The sequence below is a fragment of the Sarcophilus harrisii genome, chromosome 4 (genome assembly GCF_902635505.1).
Source record: "Sarcophilus harrisii chromosome 4, mSarHar1.11, whole genome shotgun sequence".
NCBI classification, from domain to species: domain Eukaryota; kingdom Metazoa; phylum Chordata; class Mammalia; order Dasyuromorphia; family Dasyuridae; genus Sarcophilus; species Sarcophilus harrisii.
This window is the reverse complement of record NC_045429.1, coordinates 117,784,632-117,804,665: the sequence shown is the minus strand read 5'-3', so window position 1 is coordinate 117,804,665 and position 20,034 is coordinate 117,784,632. Positions and strand designations below refer to the sequence as shown.

The window sequence follows — 20,034 nt, the reverse complement described above, 5'->3', positions numbered from 1 at the left end:
GGGTGGGGCAGCTGGGGGTAGGGGGTGGGGCAGGGACTGATGGACGCACATCCTAAAATCATAGAATCAAAGCGGGCCAGATCCGGAGGGCATCCTCAGGATCACCCAGGCCAACCCTATCAGTTTACAGACAGTAGCCCAGACTGAGCCCCGGCCTCCTGCTCTCTGGCAGGGGTTGGGGGAGGAGGGCTCTGGGGTATTCCTGACCGAGCACTCTGAGGGGGGAGAAGACACTCCGGTTATCACTGGAGGCCTCGGTGATACAGACCCCATGATGGGAGTCTCCAGGCCCCGCTGCCTCAGCTCAGAAACTCCCAAGGCCAAAGTCTTTGGGGCTCCCCTTTGAGAAGGGGGCAAGTTTTCTTTCCCTGAGACAGGGCCAGAGGCCTCAGAAGTGATGCTTCGAGACTGAGAGAAGGCCGGGGTGGCAGAGGTCAGCGGAGGCCCAGTACCTGAAGGGAACTGTAAAAAAGAGGCAGGCCTAGTTTGAGAGAGCTTTATTTATGAAGGGGGTTGAGGGCTGGGAAGGACTGGACTGTAAACTATTTACACTACTTCTACAGTACTATTCACACGACATTTACAGATCCGACCTATGTTCCGCCAGGTCACTCCCTCAAACTCCAGGCTGTCCAAGAGGGCCAGGAAAATGAGCAGGCATCCGTGTCTGTTCACACACACGCCATCTCCCCGAGTCCCCTGAGGTAGCATGAGGAAACAACACAGGGATCTCTTCCTCCAGATAGCATTTGGCACATTCCCCCAAACCAGGGTTTGTCCTGCTTAATCAGGACATCCATGACTGAGGACACTGTGTGAGTGTCAGGAGGGCTTGAGCCTTGGGGACCACCTTCTAGCCCTAGCTGCCTCCGGGAACCCGTCTGCCCCTTAGAGATTCAGTGGCAGAGGAGCCCAGGAAAAGAGGGCTGTTCCTGTCTGAAGTACCCCTATTTACCCAAATGGTGCCCCTCCTCTGGCCTCCCCTGGCTCTAAATTCTCTTACCAACAATGCAAATTACAACCCTGGACCCTGGATTCCGATGCTCCCCCAAGCTAGTACTTTGGTCATAGCTAGAGAAATAGAGGAAGATACAGAAAGGGCTGGGTGGAGCAGGGGGGAGAGATGGGACCAAACCTTATACAGTCATGAGTTTTTCTCAGAGAAATGTTTTTTGCTTAGGAAAAAGGATTTGTTGCAGCAATCCCTCAAATAGCAAGCTTCCCTAAAACATTTAACATGGAATTAAACATACAAAAAAATCCTATTTACAAGCAAGGGAGGCAGTGTGGTACAGTGGGAAGAGCGCCCATCCCAGGTTCAAGGTCTGTTGCTGCTGTTTACTGCCTCTGTAACTTTGGGTGGATCAGTTAAGTGTCCTGGTTTCGGTTTCTTTATCTGCGAAATGGGATGGGAAGGTGGAAGTCCCTCCTGGCTCTTAAATCTGTGATCCAACCTTTCAGACATGTCATCCTGGCGCCAGCCTCGAGAGGGCGGACTCTACAAGCAGCACTGCCAGCCCCCAAGCCAAACACGGTGCCCCTTTCCACACCAGCCGAGGGGAGCCCCGCTCCCGCAGTCAGGAGGAGTCCAGCTCCCTTGATCGGACTGTCCCTGCATTTCCCTCAGCCCCTGTCCGGGACGGTCCCCTGGGAGGGGTCCACTTCCCCTGGAGCAGCCCCCCCACCTCTCCTGTTTCAATAATACTGCTCTAGGGTCTGAAGGTGTAGCCAGCGTACATCTGCAGGGATCCAGAGTGATGGGCCGCACTCGCTCACACACACTTACCTGTACACTGACATGCACACACGACATGCAGGCCGCAGGGTCCTTGCGCCCTCGGTCTCTCTCACACACACATACACACACACACATGCACAGTGACTAGCACATGGAGAGGCCCCTCTGGATAGAAGCTGGGGAAGGGCCTGGGAACAGGCAAGAAGTCAGCAAGGTCACAGGTCTTTCTTTGGGGGCGCTGGGGGCAAAGTCTCCCAGCGAAGGTCCACAGGGTCCCTGGAGCGTTGGGTCAGACCAGGTGTCCCCGCCCGTTGATGTAGATGCCGTTGCCCGTGGGCTTGGCTCGAAGAGTCCCGTTCTCCTGCACAAAGTGGTTCATGGCTTGCTTGATCCCAACGTCTCGGTCTTCTTCCTCCTCTGTCCGTCCGGAGCCCGGTGACAGCAGCTCCGTCTGGGTCTCGATCTCCCTCACCGTGGTCAGAGTGGAGTAGCTTCGGCCCTCGGGCTCTTCGCTCTGTGGGTTGGTACCAGAACTTGGTCACGGGTCGGGAGCATGGGAAGGTTCAAAGTCGGGGTCGGGATGTGGGGCCAGAGGGGGGATGTGAAAGGGTCAGTGGCCAGGAACATGGGCAGGTGGGAGGGGCCGGGGAAAATGAGGGCTCATGGGTCAGGTGGGCCGGGGCAGGAGGCATTTGGCTGGGGTCCAAGGTCATGGGGTGCCCTTCCTCTACTTCCTTTCATTTAGCATTGGTCAGTTGGGAATTAGGACAGTCAAGGGGACTGGAAGCAGACTAGAATACGAGTCTGGGTTACAGCCAAGGATGGGATTGAGGTGCATGGAGTGCAGTGGGGAGAGGTGGAGGGCACCCATGCTGACCTGGAGGAGGGATGGGGCAGGGGGCTTAGGGGGACACAGGTGGGGCCGGGGCCTCACCATCACAGAGCAGCTACTGTTGTCCTTGAGACTATCAGGGTGGCCCTCAGCTTGAAGCCCTACATTCTCCTCAGGCTGCAGGGCCCGGACAAGGGGGAGGGGTCAGAATAAGGCCTCCAGCTCCTCCCTGGACCCCACCTCCTCCCCACCTCCTGCTCCCCTACAGCCTGGGCCCTTCAGCTCTTTGCCCCTCTGGCCTCCTCCCCTCCCCTATCCTTCCAGCCAGCCTCCTCCCTATCCTGCCCTCCTTCCCCCAGTCCATCCTAGCCTTCTCCTACCCCTGCTCACCCCCTCCTCTTTCAATCAGGTATTGGCTAAATGGAAGCCGCCTGCTGTGGTTAAAGTGCCATGGGGCTTCAGTAGTTGAATAAGGTTCTAGAATGGTCTAGTCAGAGGGAGCTCAATTTGCTGCCCCCATCCCAGGGTCTTGACCAGCCTTGGACCCGCCAATCCACTAGAGACAGGGTTTGTGTTCCCCAAGGGTGGGTCTGTTTCTACCTTGGCCTGCCCTCTCCAAGGAATTCCAAATCCCCCGGATTCTCAGCATCTAAGTCCCTTATAATAGAACCTCGGTCTTTCCTGAGACCCCTGCTGACAGAGAGGGGCCCACAGAGCTCCGGACCACTCCCCTCCGCTCTACCCCTTTCACTTTTATATCCCGACCATTCCTAAGACTCTGGCTCAGAGAGAAAGACCTTTCCCCTGTCCCTATCACTCATGCACATAAACGTGATATCTAAACCCATGTGCAAGTGGACCAGCTACCCACCTGGGTCCTGGGCTCCGCGTGGTGGGAGTGGAGTCTTCGGATGGAATTCTCCCGGGTCAAGGTCAGCTCCTCCTCACTGTCCAAAAGAGACACCACCCTCCCTTAAGGGCAGGACTCTCCCCTGCCCCCCCCAGGGGAGGGGGAAGCCCAGCCTGTCTCTGGGGGGGTGGGAGTCCTGGGACACAGAGCACAGGCCTGTGTGGGACTGTGGGACTAGTCTGGGAAGGCAGGAGAGGCCCAGCTGGGCGTGTGAGCCTGTGAGCAGTCATTCATTCACTCATTCCACAAATACTTAAGTGCTTGTTGGGTGGGAAGGAATCCCCAGGAGTCTCGTTCTCAGGGATAACTAACAGGGGAGAGACCAGCTTTCCTCTCAGGTAGTCATTATTCGAGGTGGGATGGGTGAGTGCCTCAGACAAATACAGACAAAACACTTGGGAGAGTGTGTCCAACCCCTTTGTTCTCCAGGAGGACCAAGATGACACACTGTGTAACAGTGTGCCCGCCTGGCTGACCAGCCCAACGGGCTTGGTGCGCTCTGCCACCAATGGGCCTGTGAACATGCGGAGTGGATGCTGACTGCACATCCAGCCTTTCTCTGGGGCTCATTCAGCTCTGCCTTGCTCACAGGGCACAGCCCTTCTCTGGCGAGGGCCCCTGCCATTGTCTCCCATGTCACACAATCCATTCTAAAGTTTTTAAGAGAGACCTGCAGAGTGTCCTCATATCGCTTTTTCTGAGCATCTTGTGAGGGCTTGCCCTGTGTGAGTTCTCCATAAAATGATTTTTGGATTTCAATAGAGATGGAAGTTGGTGATTGAGGGTAATGGAGGAAGAAGCAGCGTTCTAGGGAGAGGAAACTGCTGCAAGGCTTAGGAGAAAGCCCAGGGGACAGTGCTTGCATACACGTGTCTTAGTTCCATTGCATGTGATTGTACTTTTTGGACAGGGTCACTTCCCCCCTGGATCCAAACTACTCTTCTCAGGGAGTCATTTTAAATTCCTCCAAACTTTTGCATATCCAGCTTTCCCTCTATACCTTCTCCCAGCCCAGCTTCGGTCCCTTAAATTCCTTACCCTTCCCTTCCCTCTCCTCTTGCCCTCTCTCCCCTCCCTTCCTCTGCTCTCCTCCCTTCTCCTCTCCTCTCCTCTCCTCTCCTCTCCTCCTTTCTCCTCTCCTCTCCTTTCCTCTCTTTATTTCTCCTCTTCCCTCCCCTCTTCCCCTCTCCCTCCCTCTGCTCCCCGTCCCTTCCCCAATAACCCCCCCCCCCAGTACTCACTATTTCTGGGTCATCTGCCGGGCCTTGCGTCGGTGGTACCTGGACATGAGCACCACCACCACCACCAGAAGGCATAGCAGCAGGGCAGCGATCACTCCCACCGCCACCACGGAGGCCGAGACCACGTCCACATCAACAGGTGGGGCTTCATCTTCTGCTGAGAGCCAGAGGGGGCCCAAACAGGGGGTCAGAGGGGCTCAGCCCCTCCCCCAGTGCAACAATTCTTCCCCATCCCCACCTGAACCTCCCCCTGGCCTAGGCTCCCACCCCAATTTGGGGGGACGGGAAAGGAAGGACTGGGGAGGGGCGAGTGAGTGACTCCCCCACAATCCCCCTGGGATCCTCTGAATGTAAACTCCTTGAAAACAGGTATTTAATTGGTTTTGTTGTTTTTTGGAGACAATAGGATTAAGTGACTTGCCCAGGATCACCCAGTAAGTGTCTGAGGCTGGATTAGAACTCGGGCCACTGACTCCAGGGCCAGGGCTCCCCGGTTTCATTTGTTGTTGAAGCCTCAGGGCCCAGCGCAGAGCTGGGACAGTTAGGAGCATCACACTGGCCAGCAGGCCTGGGCGCGCTGGGAATGGGCTCCGTGGCCAAGCCCCCATGCTTGTGGGCCTAGGGTCCTTGTCCCCGGCCGGCCCCTCCCCTCCCCCCGGTTTCCATCTGCTGCAGCCCCTCCCCCGCTCCGGCATTTGCCCCATAACCCCCCGGTGCTCTCCCCCGGGTCCCAGCTCACCTAGGACAGTCACAGTGACCTGGCTGCTGCGGGAAGAGACTGCGTTGCTGACATGGCAGACGTAGGTGCCACTGTGCTCCGCAACCAGCGCCGGGAAGCCCAGGGTGCCTCCGTCCACCCGCACCCCGCTGGGCAGGGGCCGATCTAGCCTGAGAGGGCAGGGGAGGCTGATGGGTGCCGGCCAGACCGGGCCAAGGCTGCGCCGCTGCTGCCTGACGTGCCCGGGCAGCTCCCGCCTCCCCCCCACGGTGACGTCAACCAGAGCCGCCGGCTGGTTCCCACGGTGCCCCTCCCTCCCCCGGGCAGGTCTGGGCACGGGCCTGGGCAGAGGCCCCTCCCCCCCGCTGCCCAGCCTGACCCGGGCACCCCCCACCCTGCACAGGGAGACCGGCACACGTGCCGTCCCACAGGCTCCCACACTCATCCCAGCTCCCAGGAGCCAGCAGGCCCACAACAGGCCACACGCAGGCCCCGCAAAGCCGGGCTCGCCGCCCCGCTGGGGAAGGACGCGCTCTGACGGGGGACGCCACGCGGGGGCACGGCCCCCGGGTCAGCCGGACCCCTCTCAGCCCCAGGGACCGGCCCTGGAAACCAGCCATGAGGGCCCCACCTCCCGAGCCCAGGCCAGCTCTGCGCCGCGCGGGGCCTCCCCTCCTCGGGCTGGCTGGGAGGGGGAAGGGGGGGACGCGGCCCTCGGGTCACCCGGACCCCTCTCAGCCCGGTCCCTGGAAACCTGCCGCGCGCCCAACCCAGGCCGGCTCTAAGCCGGGAGGGGGCCCGGCGCGGGGGCTGTACTCACCGGGTCCAGTTGTAGGAGGGGGGCGGCTGCCCCTCACTCACACACTTGAGCATCACGCCTTCCCTGCCCACGTGCCATAACTCTGGGTCTTCGTGGCCCCATACCGAGGCCTCGGCAAGAACTGCGGAGGCAGGGGGGGGGGGGAGTTGGGAAGGAGGGGAGAGAGAAGGCGGGAAATGCGCCCTTTCCCCGGGTGCCCCCTCAGGCGCACTCTTGTCCTCCCTTCTTAGGGCATGTGTCCTGTTTGCGGAGGAAACCACTGGTCCAGCCTCGGGTCCTGGGTCAGGCTGGTCCTTCCCTGAGCACAGGGACTCACTTCAAACTACTATTGAGCTCAGGGAATGCTGACTGATGGGGGCCCCCAGGCCTGGTCCCGGGCCCCTCCTCACCCTCCCTTTGTGCCTCTCCCCCGCTCGGTGCCCAGGGACTCACAGGCGACCTGGAGCATGTGCGTGATCCTTTTGTCCTCCGGCAGGCCCGGGTGGGACACCACACAGGTGAGGGGCTGCCCGTTCATCGTCCGGCTGGGCACCAGGTGGAACTCCGAGGTGACCGAAGCCGATCGTGGGTGATTGGACAAGCGGCTAGTGATCACCCCCTTGACTGCCGTGTCCCAGGTCACGCTGGGCACAGGACTGCCCTCGGCTGTGCAGGAGGCGGCCAGGGTTCTCCCCTGGCCTTCTTCCAGGCTAGGGCCCAGGTTCAGTGTGGGCAATGGGGGCACTGCAGGGAGTGGGGGGAAGGAAAAGACCTCATCAAGGAAAAACCTGACTCTGTTGCCAGCCCCCCACCCCCAGTCTCTCAGTCTCTCTCTCCTCCCCTAGATACACACCTCCCACTGCCACCCCCCACAGAAAGGTCACCTGCCCACTCATACTCTGTCTCTTCCCTGCTCTGCCCAGGACACGTGTTCTAGGCTCCCTTGGAGCAATCACTCCATATTCCTGGCTCTGTTTTCACCTTTCCTGGGAAATACAGCCTGCCTTAACACCTTCCTCATCTTTGCCTTGCTCTCCATCCCTCCCTTTGGATGCTAAACTATGTTTTTGATTGTTTTACTTTCCAGCTAAATGACTCCTAAAGAAGTGTGGTTTTCCTACACACACCTTCCTTCCTGAGCAATCCAGAGCTCAGCACTTTTATGATCTCACCTACTCCTGAAACATCCCTATAAAGCAGGGAGGAGGCAGGAAATAGAGTACTTTATAGGGGAGGGGACTGATAGTGACCAGACAAGTCCAAATGAGAAATGTCCATTAGGGTATTCCCTCCAGGACTACTTGTGTGAATGGCTGTTTAGGACACAAATTCATTTCATTCAGTTGTCAAATGGAAATTGTACCATTCCAACAAATTGGTTTTGAAATTTCATTCGGTTTTCAGATTGAAATTGTACCATTCCCACAAATTGGGTGAAATTTTCATAATTTAATTTTTCTACTGGAAAAATAATTCAGATTTATGTTGATATTATCTTAATTTTATAGCTCAAGAAACTAAGATTTGAGGTGTTATAGACCTTAAGATAGCTCAAAACAAAACAAAAACCTGACATTATCTAATCTAGTTAGCTCATTTGACAGTTAAGCAAACTAAGACCCATAGAAAAGTGATTTGCCTGCTGTCACACAGGAACAGAATTTGGCATTTTACCTGGGACATGTTTTCTAACACTCAATCCATTACTTTTCTTAGTAATCAAATTAATCTTAATAACTTTTTTTTTTTTTTCAGTAATCAAGCTATCTCTAGGAGAAGCATTGGACTTGGATTCAAAGTTCTAGTTATGGTTCTTTTTGGAGAAGTCATTTCTTTCTACAATACATTTCCTTTTGACAAATAAGAGACTGGTAGATCTTTAAGGTTCCTACTTTTCTGTCTGTTGCCCAATCCCCAGTTCCTGGACTGCCTATCTTCCATCTTCCTTTTCCCTAGACCTCTTCACCCACTCACCAAGCACCCGGAGATGGAGCCCCGCCTGGAAACTGCCTGAAGGGAAAGTGCTGACTCGGCACTCATAGTCCCCCTCATCGGCCTGCACGGCGTTCCGCAAGAGCACGGCTCCGTCGTTGGGATCCCGGGGAGGCGACGGCCTCTCCACTCGTCCCTCGTAGGCAGGGCTCACGTGCAGACCGTATGTGTCGTGGAGCAGCGCCAGTTCGGTCATTCCCTCTCCTTCCCCAACTCGGGCCCAAGCCACCTGCTTCACCTGCTCCCCAGGCTCTCCCCTGTAGAAACAGGGCAGCTCTGCATCTTGACCCAGGACCACAGTAACCAGGGCTGATGTCTCCAGCTCACCAGCCAGGCACAGACCTGAGGGGAAGTGAAAGAAAGAGCCATGGTTAGAGCTGCTACCCGTAAGCCAGGTAATTGCTGTGTTCCTAATAATTATAAATATGCAGCCTCATGTGGACAAACAGAGCCTTCATGGGCAATGCAAACATACTCTGTAAAAATAATCACAATAACTGGCATGTGTAGGGTTTATATGAGGCAAAACACTTTCACCTACTTGATCTCATCTGATCAGCAGGTCAGATCTGAGAATTCCCCATTTCACAGATGAGGAAATACGTTTTTAGAGAAGGAAAGGAATTTATTGGAGATCACAGAGCTGGTTAATGACTGAAGTAATCCTGGAAGAAAGCGAATATAATACAAAGAATTGTAGTTAAGAGTTGAAAGACCTGAAGTCTCAATTCTAGCTCTGTTATTTACTGCCTGGGTGAGCATTGGGCAACTACTCAGCTCCTCCAGATGGGTTCAAATCCTAGCTCTCATGCTTTTCAATTCTACGACCCTGGACAACCTACTTAAATTCTCTGTACCTCACAGAAAATGAGAAAACAATCGGATGGGAGGGAGGTGGAAATGGAAATTTCCTGGAGAAGGGTGGATGAAAATCAGATTCAACTTTCTGGGGTTCTGAAAGGAAGGTTATTCTTCTCTAGGGTCACGAATGCCAGTATGAGTTAATGGGAAACTAATGAGACTTAGGGTTGTAAGTCCTGAATTCTAATCTCCAGCTTGTCTGCTAACCACCCCTGTAACCTTCAGCAAGACAGTTCACTTTTCTGGACCTCAGTTATCTCAAATATGTAAAATAAGGGAATTGGGCTAGATTCCCTGCAAAGGACCTTCTGGATCAAAAGCACAAGGAGGAGCTGAATTTCAAGATCCAGAAAGAAGTGAAGAACTATAGTTTTTAGAACTAATAAGAGCTCTTAGAAATAATCTAGTTCATCTAGAAAGCCAAGTTCTAGAGTTCCATGATTTGTCCAAAGTATAAGATTAAAATCAAAGATCTAGACCTGAGAGAGCCTCTAGTCTAATCTCCTAACTTTGCAGGTAAGGAAACTGAGGTCTAGACTTGTTAAGTAACTTGTTTAAGGTTAAGAAGTGGGAATTGAACCCGGGGTCTCTGATTCCAAAGACAGGGCTTCCACCACATAAGAAGTACCTAGCTCAACTGGGGTTTAAATCCAGATCAGATTCACAGACTGTCAGAGCTGGAAAGGATTTCAGAAATCATTTAGTCCCATAGATTAGAAGTGAGAATCAGATGTTCCATGTGGGAAAGATAGATTGAACAGAGTCACAGAGGCAGGAATAAGCAAGTTGTCAAATTGGGAGAAAATTGAGTTTTCAGTGAGGCTGGAGATAGATGAGAATGAAATTGGAGACATGAAGAAAAAGTCAAGTCTGATTGAAATGGAAAGGAAAAACGGACCTAAATATTCATTCAATGATCTGGCACTATGGGGATGGACTTAACCTGCCTCTCTGATGACCTGGTCATTCCATTTTGGATTCCAAAGCGAAGCAGGCAATGAATGGTTTCCAAGCTGTGATCTCACAGCAGTGTTACAGATAGATATTATGGATCATAGAGTCACAGAAGTATAGAGAAATCATTTATCTAGTTCAACTCCCTAGTTTTACAGATAAGGATACTGAAGACCAGAAATGTATATGACTTAATCTTTGCCCTCAAGACACTTGAGATCTTATTGAGAAGACACAGATACATATGAAGTAATTATGTGAATAGAATATTACATATAAATGTTAAGCCTTCAAGAGTCAATAAAAGGGGAATCATTTTGTACTAGAGCAATTAAGGAAGACTTCATGGAATAGGCAGGATTTTAGTTAGGGTATCTAGAATTTGGCCAGGTAAGCTTAAAGGAAGATTTCATCTCAGTGTAGAAGAACAATATAAAAAAAGACCAGACTAAGAATACTGTATCTGTGGGACAATGAGACCAACCTGACTAGAGTATAGGGTGTGGGATAGGGAGTAGTAGGAAATAGTTTGATGGAAAGGGTGGAGATAGATTATATATGGAAGGCAGGTTCTGAAACTAGACAAAAGCGTTCACATGATATGAAATGAAAGAGACCCAGAATAGGCTTTTGATCAGGAAAGAAATAAAATAATTTTGTTGTTCAGTTGTTTCAATTGCATCCAACTCTTCATGACCCATTTGAGGTTTTCTTGGCAAAGATACTGGAGTACTTTGCCATTTCCTTCTCCAGCTCATTTTACAGATGAAGAAATTGAGATAAACAGGGTTAAATGACTTGCCCAGAGTCACACGACCAGTAAGTGTCTGTGGCCAAATTTGAAGTCAGGAAGATGACTCTTCCTAACTCCAGGCTCAGCATTCTATTTACTGCTCCACCTATAATAATAACTATCATTTATTTATTATTTTCAGCATTTGCAAAGCGTTTTCTTTACAACCACCAGATGAGGTAAGTAACAATAACAATAACTCACCTTTATGTAGCATTTTAAGGTTTGCAAAATGCTTCCCTCACAACAAGCCTGTGAGATTGGAAGTACTGGGTGTTAACGATGGAGAAAGTACTAGAGACAAGAAGACCTGAGTTCAAATCCTACCTTCGATGCAAGTCACTTGCCTCAGTTTCCTCTGCAAAATGGGGATAATAGCATTATGTAACCCCTAGGGTTGTTGTGAGGATTAAATAAGATACTATTTGAAAAACTTTATAAACTTTAAGGCAATATATAAATGCTATTATTATTATGCCCATGTATAAATTGGGGAAACTAAGGCAAGTGGCTACACAAGCAAGGATACACAATTCAACACATATTTGAACTTGGGTCTTTTGATGCTGTATACCTTTCTATTGTACCATACTACCTTTCCTACAAAACACTGGATTCTAGAAAGATTAACTTGACAACAAGCATTATATAAAATGGGTTGAAGGGGGGAAAACAGAGACAGGAATATCAGCCAGGCAGCAGTTAAGATAATCCAAGCATGTGATTATGGGGATAAAGATGCTGGTGGTAATGGGAATAAAAAGGAAGGGATAGATGTGAAACATTTCATAGGGAGGAAAATTGACAGGGATGATGATTGATTGAGTACTGGGATTAAAGGAGAGGAAATACAACTTCAAAGTTTTCAAGATTAAGGGGAAGAAGAATTTAGGGCTTCAGACAGAGCATGGTTTGAAAGAAAATTTAGGGGCATCAGGAATCAGAAAAGTATAAGAGGATTACCCAAGAAAGAAAGAAAAAAGGAGCCTGTAGTAGAGATACTATCTCTAGAGATAGAGATAGGTAAAGATTAGAGGGAAGAGATAGGATGGGGGAAAGGAAGACTATTAGATTTTAAGCAATTCCTTGTGTCTTTTCAAAAAATTCCCAACTAGCAAATGATGCTTTATATATAAAAAGCCTTCTAAAAATGTTGGTTAAAGACTTGAATTGAATTGAAGAAAGACAAATAACCCAAGGAAGAAACTGGGCAGAAAGAGAGAAGGTGGTCATAGTAATAATATCAGGGGATGCTCACTGTGTGGGACAGGCTGGAAACAGCCATTTCTACTTCACTTTATTCCTCCAGAAAGGGAGCTCTCCAGGGTCCAGAGGCAAGGAAAGAGGGCAGTCACCTAAAAGGGGAGATCAGGATTGACATGTGCACCTATCCCCTGACAGGGAAGAAGGGAAAGCTGCAGACTTCCCCCTGGGGTGGACCCTGCTTAGAGAGAGCCTGGATTAGAACCAGGGGGTCCTATGGCCCCAGATGGGAGGAGCAAAGGGAGGGAGGATGCTGCTGAGAGCAGGGAGGGACAGAACAGGACGGGACAGACCTGCAGGGCCAGATGCCAGGGCCCTGAGCCGCCTGCACCTATGTTGGACCCACCCAGCTCACCTTGGGAGTCCAGCTAATCACCCTTCCCCCTCTGCTTCTTCTCACTCCCACCCAATTACCTCAGTCCCTCACTATGGAGGGGGGGAGAGAATTTGGAGGAGGGATGACATAGACCCAGGGGGATGCCTAAACCTCCCTTTCAGCTTCTCAAAAGACTGGGCTTCATACAGACACAAAGGGAATCTTGAAGCTCTCTCCACAGGGTGCCCTCAAAGTAAAACCTAAATCCTTCTCGTAACTTTATTAGAGAGTCTCACACCAATGCTCTTGGGGACTGATTCATACTCTGAAGAAAGGGAAACTACCCCTACCCCCAAAGAGTCAAGACAAGGGTAAGAATCCCATGAGGAAGCTAGGAGGAGAATGACTTCAGCTACCCTGAGGATAATAACATTTATTCTGTGGGCGAGACCCTGCCTCTCAGCAACCCAGGGAGGATCCCCTAACTGCTCTCATTGATCAAGGGAATATGTTTCCCTCTTTTTACCCACCCCCACCCTCATCTCCCAGCCCAATGGGCCATCGGCTAAGGCAGGATTTCTTCCCAAGTTGATTCCCTGAGCCCTGCTCAAGACCCTTCTGTGAATCCCTGGCTCCCAAATGAGAAGGACCAGGAATGTGGGCTTCCGTGACCTTTGTGCAGGTCAGGAAACTGAGACCCGAGTCCCACCAGCACTGAAACGTGGGATTCCTTCCGTCCACTGTTCCAGGGACAGCGATGGACAAAGGGAAATGTCCCTGCCCTCAAGGAGCGTATGGTGTGCAGGGAAATTCAGTCATTGATAATTAACCGCCACACAAAGTCACGGGAGGTGGGGGGGAGGGGAGCAGGGAACTAACACCTTGGGGGTGCAGGAAGGCTTTCAAGCCAGCCTGGTGTTTGTGCCGGGCTTGGAAGGAAGGTCTGAATTACAAGAAGAGAGGAGGGAGTGAATTCCAAATTGGGGAGGATGGGGAAAGGAATGAGGTGCAGCCTGTGCAAAAGCAGGGAAATAACAAGGTGGAATCCGGAGGGCAAACAGTCTGCTCTGGTGAGGATGTAGGTGCTTCCTGGCCAGCGGGAGGGGACCTCTGCTTTGTGGATGGGGTTCCGATTAGAGAGCCCCAGAATCCACTACCCCAGTGCAGTGTGAACCAGGAGTGAGAGGAGGGTGTGGTGTCTACTCCATCTCCTCCTCCTCCTCCTCCTCCTCCTCCACCTCTCCCCAACTCAGTGCACTGGCCGGCGTTGGGGGATGACATCATTACCCAAAGGGAGACAGGGAGGCGTTCTGCGAGGTCACCCTGAGGGCATGGGGGAATGGCCGTGAGGGCCAAACTGGGCCCCAGCCCCTCGCTTCCTGGCCCCCCATTCCGGGTTTAATCGGGCTGATGGGTCCTTACTCCTGCTCTCCCCTCCCCTGAATGGGGATCACCAGGTCGTCAGGACTGGGGAGCACCAGTGACTCAGAGGCCTCTCCTGAAGCTTAGCCACCACCGCAGCAGCCACCTTGCGCAAGGGATAGAACAGGCCCAACTGGTCAAACGGGATCTCCGTCCCCCTCCCCCCAGGGCTCAGCCTGGCCCCCAAGGGCCTCTGCAGGGCCCTGCCCTCCAAGTACCCCACCCATTCCTCGTCTGCATCCCCCCAGAGCCACAGTCTCTGCTACAGCTGCTTAGCCCCGGCTGTCCTCCTTGGGAGAAACTTGGGCAATGACCTCAAAGGGAAACCAAGGGGGGGGGGAGGGGGAGATGGTGGTCCTCAGAGCTGGGAGTTTCTCTTTATATTGGACCCTTTTTCTAACGGCATCTTGGGGAAGGGTCCCTGCGCAGACCCTCCCCCTCAAGCCTCTCTTTGTGCAGTTAGAGGAAGGGGAGGGTCTTTTCCAGTGTCTGGGGGCTCAGGGATGTATCCCCATGGGTGTCGGCTCTTGTGCTCATGAGCACTTCTGAGTGCGGGCCAGGCTTGCAGAACATACCTCACACATAGTCAATGTTTTGATTTTGTATTACTCTTTTGCTTCCGCGTGTCGCTGTCTCTGTCTCCTTGGTCACTGGCTTTGACTCTGAAGGCCGGTGCTAAAGTGAGCAGCCAGAACACCTTCCCCACCCACTGGCTACTCGGTTCTCAATCCTTCCCCTCCCCGATGAACCCAAAGTGTGGGTTGTCATAAGTGGAATATGGGGGGGGCTATAAACCAGACCCTGTCTCCCTCTTAAGCTCCAGGAACTTTCACTAGGATCCCAAGACAACAACAAAAGCACCTGTAGGGATGTTATCCTATTTTCTGGTCTCCTCAGCCATTTCTGGAGCTCCTCCAGTTCCTCACAAGTGGGCCCCTCAAAGGGGGTCGGACCTGGGGCCTCAGCCCCCGACACCATCACTAGAAAAACCTGCTCCTGTCCCAGGGAGAGAGGGGGAATCCTGTCTGGGGCAAGAGGGAAGGGTCCACCCTATCTGAGGTCCTTTGTGTTAACCCTTCTCTCCCCTCAATCACCCAGTTCCAGTCTGTGCTAGTGGAGCCACGGTGGCTAGAGAGCTAGACCTGGAGTCAGAAAGGGAACAGACATTTATTAAATATCTGCTGCGTGTCAAGCGTTGCACTAAATTATTTACACATATTTGATCCTCACAACAACTCTGGGAGGCAGGTGCTATTATTATCCCCACTTTACAGTTGAGAAAACTGAGGCAGACAAATTTTAAAAACCTGTCCAAATTCTAGTAAATGAATGTCTGAGTCGACATCTGAACTCAGATCTTCTTGAGTCCAGCCTAGTGCTCTGTCTTACCTGTCTTAAGGACACCTGAGTTTAATTCTGGCCTCAGATAGCGAGCTGTGTGACTGGGCAATGACTTGATGTCTGTTCCTCAACCTTCAAATGGGGATGGTAATAGCATCTACTTCCCGGGGTGGTTTGTGAAGATCAAATGAAATATTTTGAAAGTGCTTACCACAGGGTCTGGCATATAGTAAGAGCTTATTAAATGCTTCTTTGCTTTCCTTCTTCTTCGGTTAACTTGAGTGGGCATGTGTAAGAAGGGTCACTGACCTGGGGGAAGGGGGTGGGGTCCCTGATGAGGTCAAGAACTCATTTCTCCACAATATACCCGATATCCCGTGGGGTCCCAGAGTGAGCAAACCAGGAAAGTCCCATCTCCTGTTTTGCCTTCCCATATTCCCATCTTCATTGCCCTAAACCCCCCAGCTTAGTGAGAGCTTCTCGGGCTGGGCATGCAGCCCACTGCCAGATTAATGATGAGGAGGGGGCCATTCTGAGCTTGTCTGCACAAAAGAAGCTGAGAACAATGAACTGGGGGGGGGGTGTTTGAAGGCAGCCTCAACTCTGGCCCAGACAGAGCTCCCAGCTTAGATAAGTCCCCTAAACCCCCCGGAGCCAGAGTCTGAGCCCGGCTGAGTCACCGAAGCAGCCACACTGTGGGTGGGAGACCCGAGACTCCCAAGCTCCCAACCTCAGCCATCCTCCTCCTTCCCCACAACTGCCAGTCACCTCCTCCCTTCCCTCCCCCCTCTTAGAACTCCCTACAAAGCCAGCCCCACTAGCTGGCAGCCCCATCCCCGGCTCGATCCCAGGGAGGGGACCGCAGGGAGCAGCTACTAGTTTGGAAGGGACTTAGAGATCCTGCAAGCCCAGCCCTTCTCAGTGAAAGAGCAAAGGCTGCCCCCACCCCTGGAGTCCCTACCACCCCACCCTGAGGGCGGATGACAGGCCAGTTCTGGCCTTGGAATTCTTGCTTTAGACTCTAGAGAAGAGGTTCTAGAATCCAAGTTCCAGGTCTGGATTCTAGAGCTTCCTGCCAGCCTGAAATAGTCTCTCCTCTCCTTAGGTTTCAGTGGCCATTGTTGTGGGCAACAAGGGGCTCCTATAGGTCCAGACGCCCAGGTTCCTTGCTCCACTCTCACCTGTAGAGCTGCCAGGGCATGAAAGATAGGGGAAGATTTTGGGTCGGGTGGTTCCTGCTATCCAGGACCCTGATCCAAAGAGGACCTTTAGATGACTCTGAAGGCCACATGAACCCTTTGGGAGCCCCTGTATTTCTTTCCCCTTAATGACCAGTGCCTCTCTAATAATATTGTACAGAGCACTTTCCCCCATAAAAGCCCTGGGGGGAATGCGAGGAGGATTACACTTGAGAGAGTTTAGGTGACTGTCTTGGTTAAAACTACTGCTAAGTAAGTGTTGAGCCCACATTTCTTTTTTTGCTGAGGCAATTGGGGTTAAGTGACTTGCCCAGGGTCACACAGCCAGCATGTGTTAAGTGTCCTCCTGACTTCGGGCCTGTGCTCCATCCACTGTCCCACCTCGCTGCCCTAGAACCCACATTTTTCTTCACTCCAGAGCCAGAACTCTTCCCACTGGGCTATGCTTCTTGCCACTGCATACCCTCCCTTCCATTCCCTCTCGGAAAAAAAAAAAATCTTTGGAAGGAAGGGATAGATTCTCGTAGAACACTTTGGGGGTCCCAGAACTCCCCTGGGGATGCTCCCTTCCAGAGCAGGAGAATCCTCTCTCCATTCTCCTAGTTTGGGTAAATCTTATGGAAAAAGACCGACACCCCCTCCCCTTATGTAAACAGAAGCAAAGAAACGGGGGCCGAGGGCCCCTCCCTTTCTAGGAAACTAGCTTCAGTCAGGGAAACTGAGCTTGAGCCCCAGGGCAGGCTGAGTCTCCCATGGCTCTGGCCTAAGTCCAGCACTTGTACCCCAAGCGCCCCTGCTCTCCTCAGCCTGCTGTCAGCTCTGGGGTCAGGGGCAGGTGCCAGGGACCGACAGCCCTGTCTGTCCAAGAGCACACCCCCAGCCCCAGGGCGGACAGAGGGGAGGCTGGGAGGGGACCTCACCCGGAAACTCATCCCATTAAGGAGAGACAAAGGAGTGTGGTGTTAGTGGCGCCTCTCCTGCCAGGGCTTCTCCTGCCAGGAGGCGGGTGGGGCCGGGGCCCCGGGGCTCCCTGCTCCAAGGGCCCTCACTAGTGGGGAAGGGGCGCCTGCCGGGCCGGGAGGAGGCCCACCAGCACAGAGCTCATCCTGGAAACGGGGAGACCGCCCAGAGGAGCCCACCCCATCGCCCTGCCCCATCATAAGCCCATCTCCCCGTTCGCTCACCTCCCTCAGACTGTCAGAGGGAGACAAAGGAGGAGAGATCCCATGAACTCATGCAGTGTTAGGTCTGGTAGGGACCTTAAAGGTCCCCTAGGCCAGCCCCATCATTTCACAGATGAAGTAACCAGGTCAAAGGGTGAGGGAACTTATCCAGGGTCATCCAGGCAGCGAGTCTCTGAATTAGAAATACAATTCAGATTTTCTTCAGATTTCTAGCCTGATTCACCCTTTACAAAGAGCCTCCTTTGGAGTCTGGCAGTGGGTATGTGACTCAGACATTCTAGGGAAAACTGAGGCCTTACCTTCAGGAAAAGGGGCCAGAGTACAGGTTTCTGCCTGACCCTGTGTTACTAGTGTGGGGTCTGACCTCTAGACAAAAGGGTTGTGGGAAAGTTCTGTCACCTAACTGTGGGTATCTAATTCCTTCCTGTGGCTGCAGGCACCTCTTGGATTGGGGGGAGTTACATTAAGTGACCTCTCCTCTATCCTAACAACCTGCCCAGGGGATCAGTAAGATCAAGGCCAGGAGTTAGAGACCTTCCCATCTCCCCTTCCCCAGGCACCTCGGGCTTGAATAGGCCCCAGATCCCCAGCCACGAGGGCTAGACCCCACCCCCTGGACAAAGCAAGGGGAAGACTTGTCTGGAGGAAGGGATTCAGGAGATTGAGATCGGCTGAGGATGAACCCAGCATCTCTCTCCCCTACCACCAGGACCTGATCTCTCCCAGATAGCTTTAGCCAGGAGCCCATAGAAAAGGGAATAAGCAACTTCCACCTAAAAAGGACCATTGCAGAGCCCGGGGCTGCTGAGCCGAGCATGGGATTGCAGCAGATCCCCAGGGAACTTTCTAGAGGCATCCTCTATTGTACTGGATTGGGAGGATGTTGGATTCACGTTCTAGCTTTGACAACTTAATGCCGGGTATGGTCTCAGGCAAGTCACTGCCTTATCTGGGCCTAGTTTCCTCAAGTACAAAAGGAGGGGGTTAGACCCTATCTTTAGGTCTCTCCCAGAGCCAGTTTGTAATCCTGGAATCCTAGACCACCCCATCCCACACACATCCCATTGTACGCGTCCCCACTCGCCCCCAACCCCGTTTCCCACTTTAGTACTACAGACACAATCCCATCTTCAAGTCGGGATTAAAGGGTCCTGGAGGAGGAGGTGAGGTCAGAGAAGCTGTAGCCCCTGCGGGTCCAACCCAGGAATACCACACCTTGCCCAGAAGGGGCCCCACCCAGGGCTCCCACCCACCTGAACCCCCCTGCAACCACCCAGGCACCTGCTAGTCTGCCCAAATGAGGGGAGGGGCTGAGGTAGAGGAAGCTGCCCTGCTGCTTATGGTAGCCCCTTCCTGTGCATCCTCCTGCCCTGAGGCTCCTGACATTCCTGACCCCAAGACATCCCTATCCCCGTTCCCCTGGGTCTGGCAGAGGGGCAAGGAGGTGTATTAGGATGCCAGGAACTCTGCCCAACTTTGACCAGTCCCACTGGAAATCCTTAGCCCCAGCCCTAAATGAGCTCTAATGGTGTTAGGACAAGGGAGCCTCTCTGAGGCTGGCACTGCCCATCGACTCTCCTGCCTTCTCCACCTTCCCTGAAACAAAACACTTCTCCCCACCTGATTCCAAACCCACCCGAGGCTGGACCACAGGACACAGCTATTAGCCTGGCTTAATAAAGCAGAATCAGGGGCTTGGATCGGGGAGGGGGGAGGTGAGGATGGTCTGACTTTTCTGGGATAGTTATAACAGTGAGGAGCAGACTTGGAATTTTATGCCAGAACCAGACTCAGAGTAAAAAACAGCAGGAGACTGGGGGGGGGGGGTCGGCATTGGAGGGAAGGGGAGAGGGGGCAAGGAGTCAGGAACGGATCAAGAGGTGATTCAGGTAGGTGTCTTACCTGTGAAGGAGATGACAAGGAACAGCACCAGCCATGGCTTCTGCTGCCACATCTTGGCTTCCTGGGACAAGGTTGGTGGGGTGAAAGCAGGTATGTAGGAAGGCCTCAGGAGTCAGCTGGCTTCTCTGCTTCCCCCCCCCCAGAGTGGGGGCCAAAGGAAAAGATCTCCCCCACCCCACTCTCTCTGGTTCCAGAAAGAGAAAGTCAGCGGCTCCCAAAGGCAGCTGTCCAGCCCCACCTGAAAGCCCCTAGGTGCTGGTCTGTGTCCACTTGGAGGGCTGTTTTAGGAGCCGAGGCGGTAGCCTGGGAATCCCCTGCCCCAGCCCCACACCACCCTCCCCCGTCCCCAGCAGTTCCCCCCCAAAAGCCGTGACTAGGAGCTCGGAGCTCCCCCAGAGCCTCTTCCCACGCCGTGGCTGGCTGGCGGACGGCAGCAGAAACTTGGGAACCTGCTTAGCAGGTCAGAACAGGTGCGTCTTAGAGGGGCCGGGCCTGGCACAGGAACCACTGAAGCCGCCGCCCCCACCACCAGGCTGGCTAATAGGAGCTAGTGGGATAGGGAGCCAATT

General features: G+C 53.0%; 1 protein-coding gene across 5 annotated transcripts; it reads right to left on the bottom strand.

Moving 5' to 3' along the window:
• Window positions 1–482: 482 nt before the first annotated feature.
• Window positions 483–19,809, bottom strand: NECTIN4 (nectin cell adhesion molecule 4). Of its 5 annotated transcripts, XM_031937430.1 has the most exons (10): window positions 19,466–19,808; window positions 8,772–8,895; window positions 8,213–8,572; window positions 6,692–6,982; window positions 6,260–6,380; window positions 5,461–5,609; window positions 4,722–4,878; window positions 3,442–3,517; window positions 2,673–2,747; window positions 483–2,252 (listed from the first exon to the last, which is right to left on the bottom strand). In XM_031937430.1, the coding sequence occupies exons 2-10, from the start codon at window positions 8,779–8,781 to the stop codon at window positions 2,028–2,030; spliced, it is 1,464 nt and encodes a 487-aa protein (XP_031793290.1). In that variant the 5' UTR covers window positions 8,782–8,895; window positions 19,466–19,808; the 3' UTR covers window positions 483–2,027. The 5 variants fall into 5 exon arrangements, with proteins under 5 accessions (XP_031793290.1, XP_031793288.1, XP_031793289.1 ...); XM_031937428.1 differs by lacking the exon at window positions 8,772–8,895; XM_031937429.1 differs by lacking the exon at window positions 8,772–8,895 and having other exon boundaries at window positions 4,722–4,875.
• Between the last annotated feature and the right edge of the window lie 225 nt (window positions 19,810–20,034).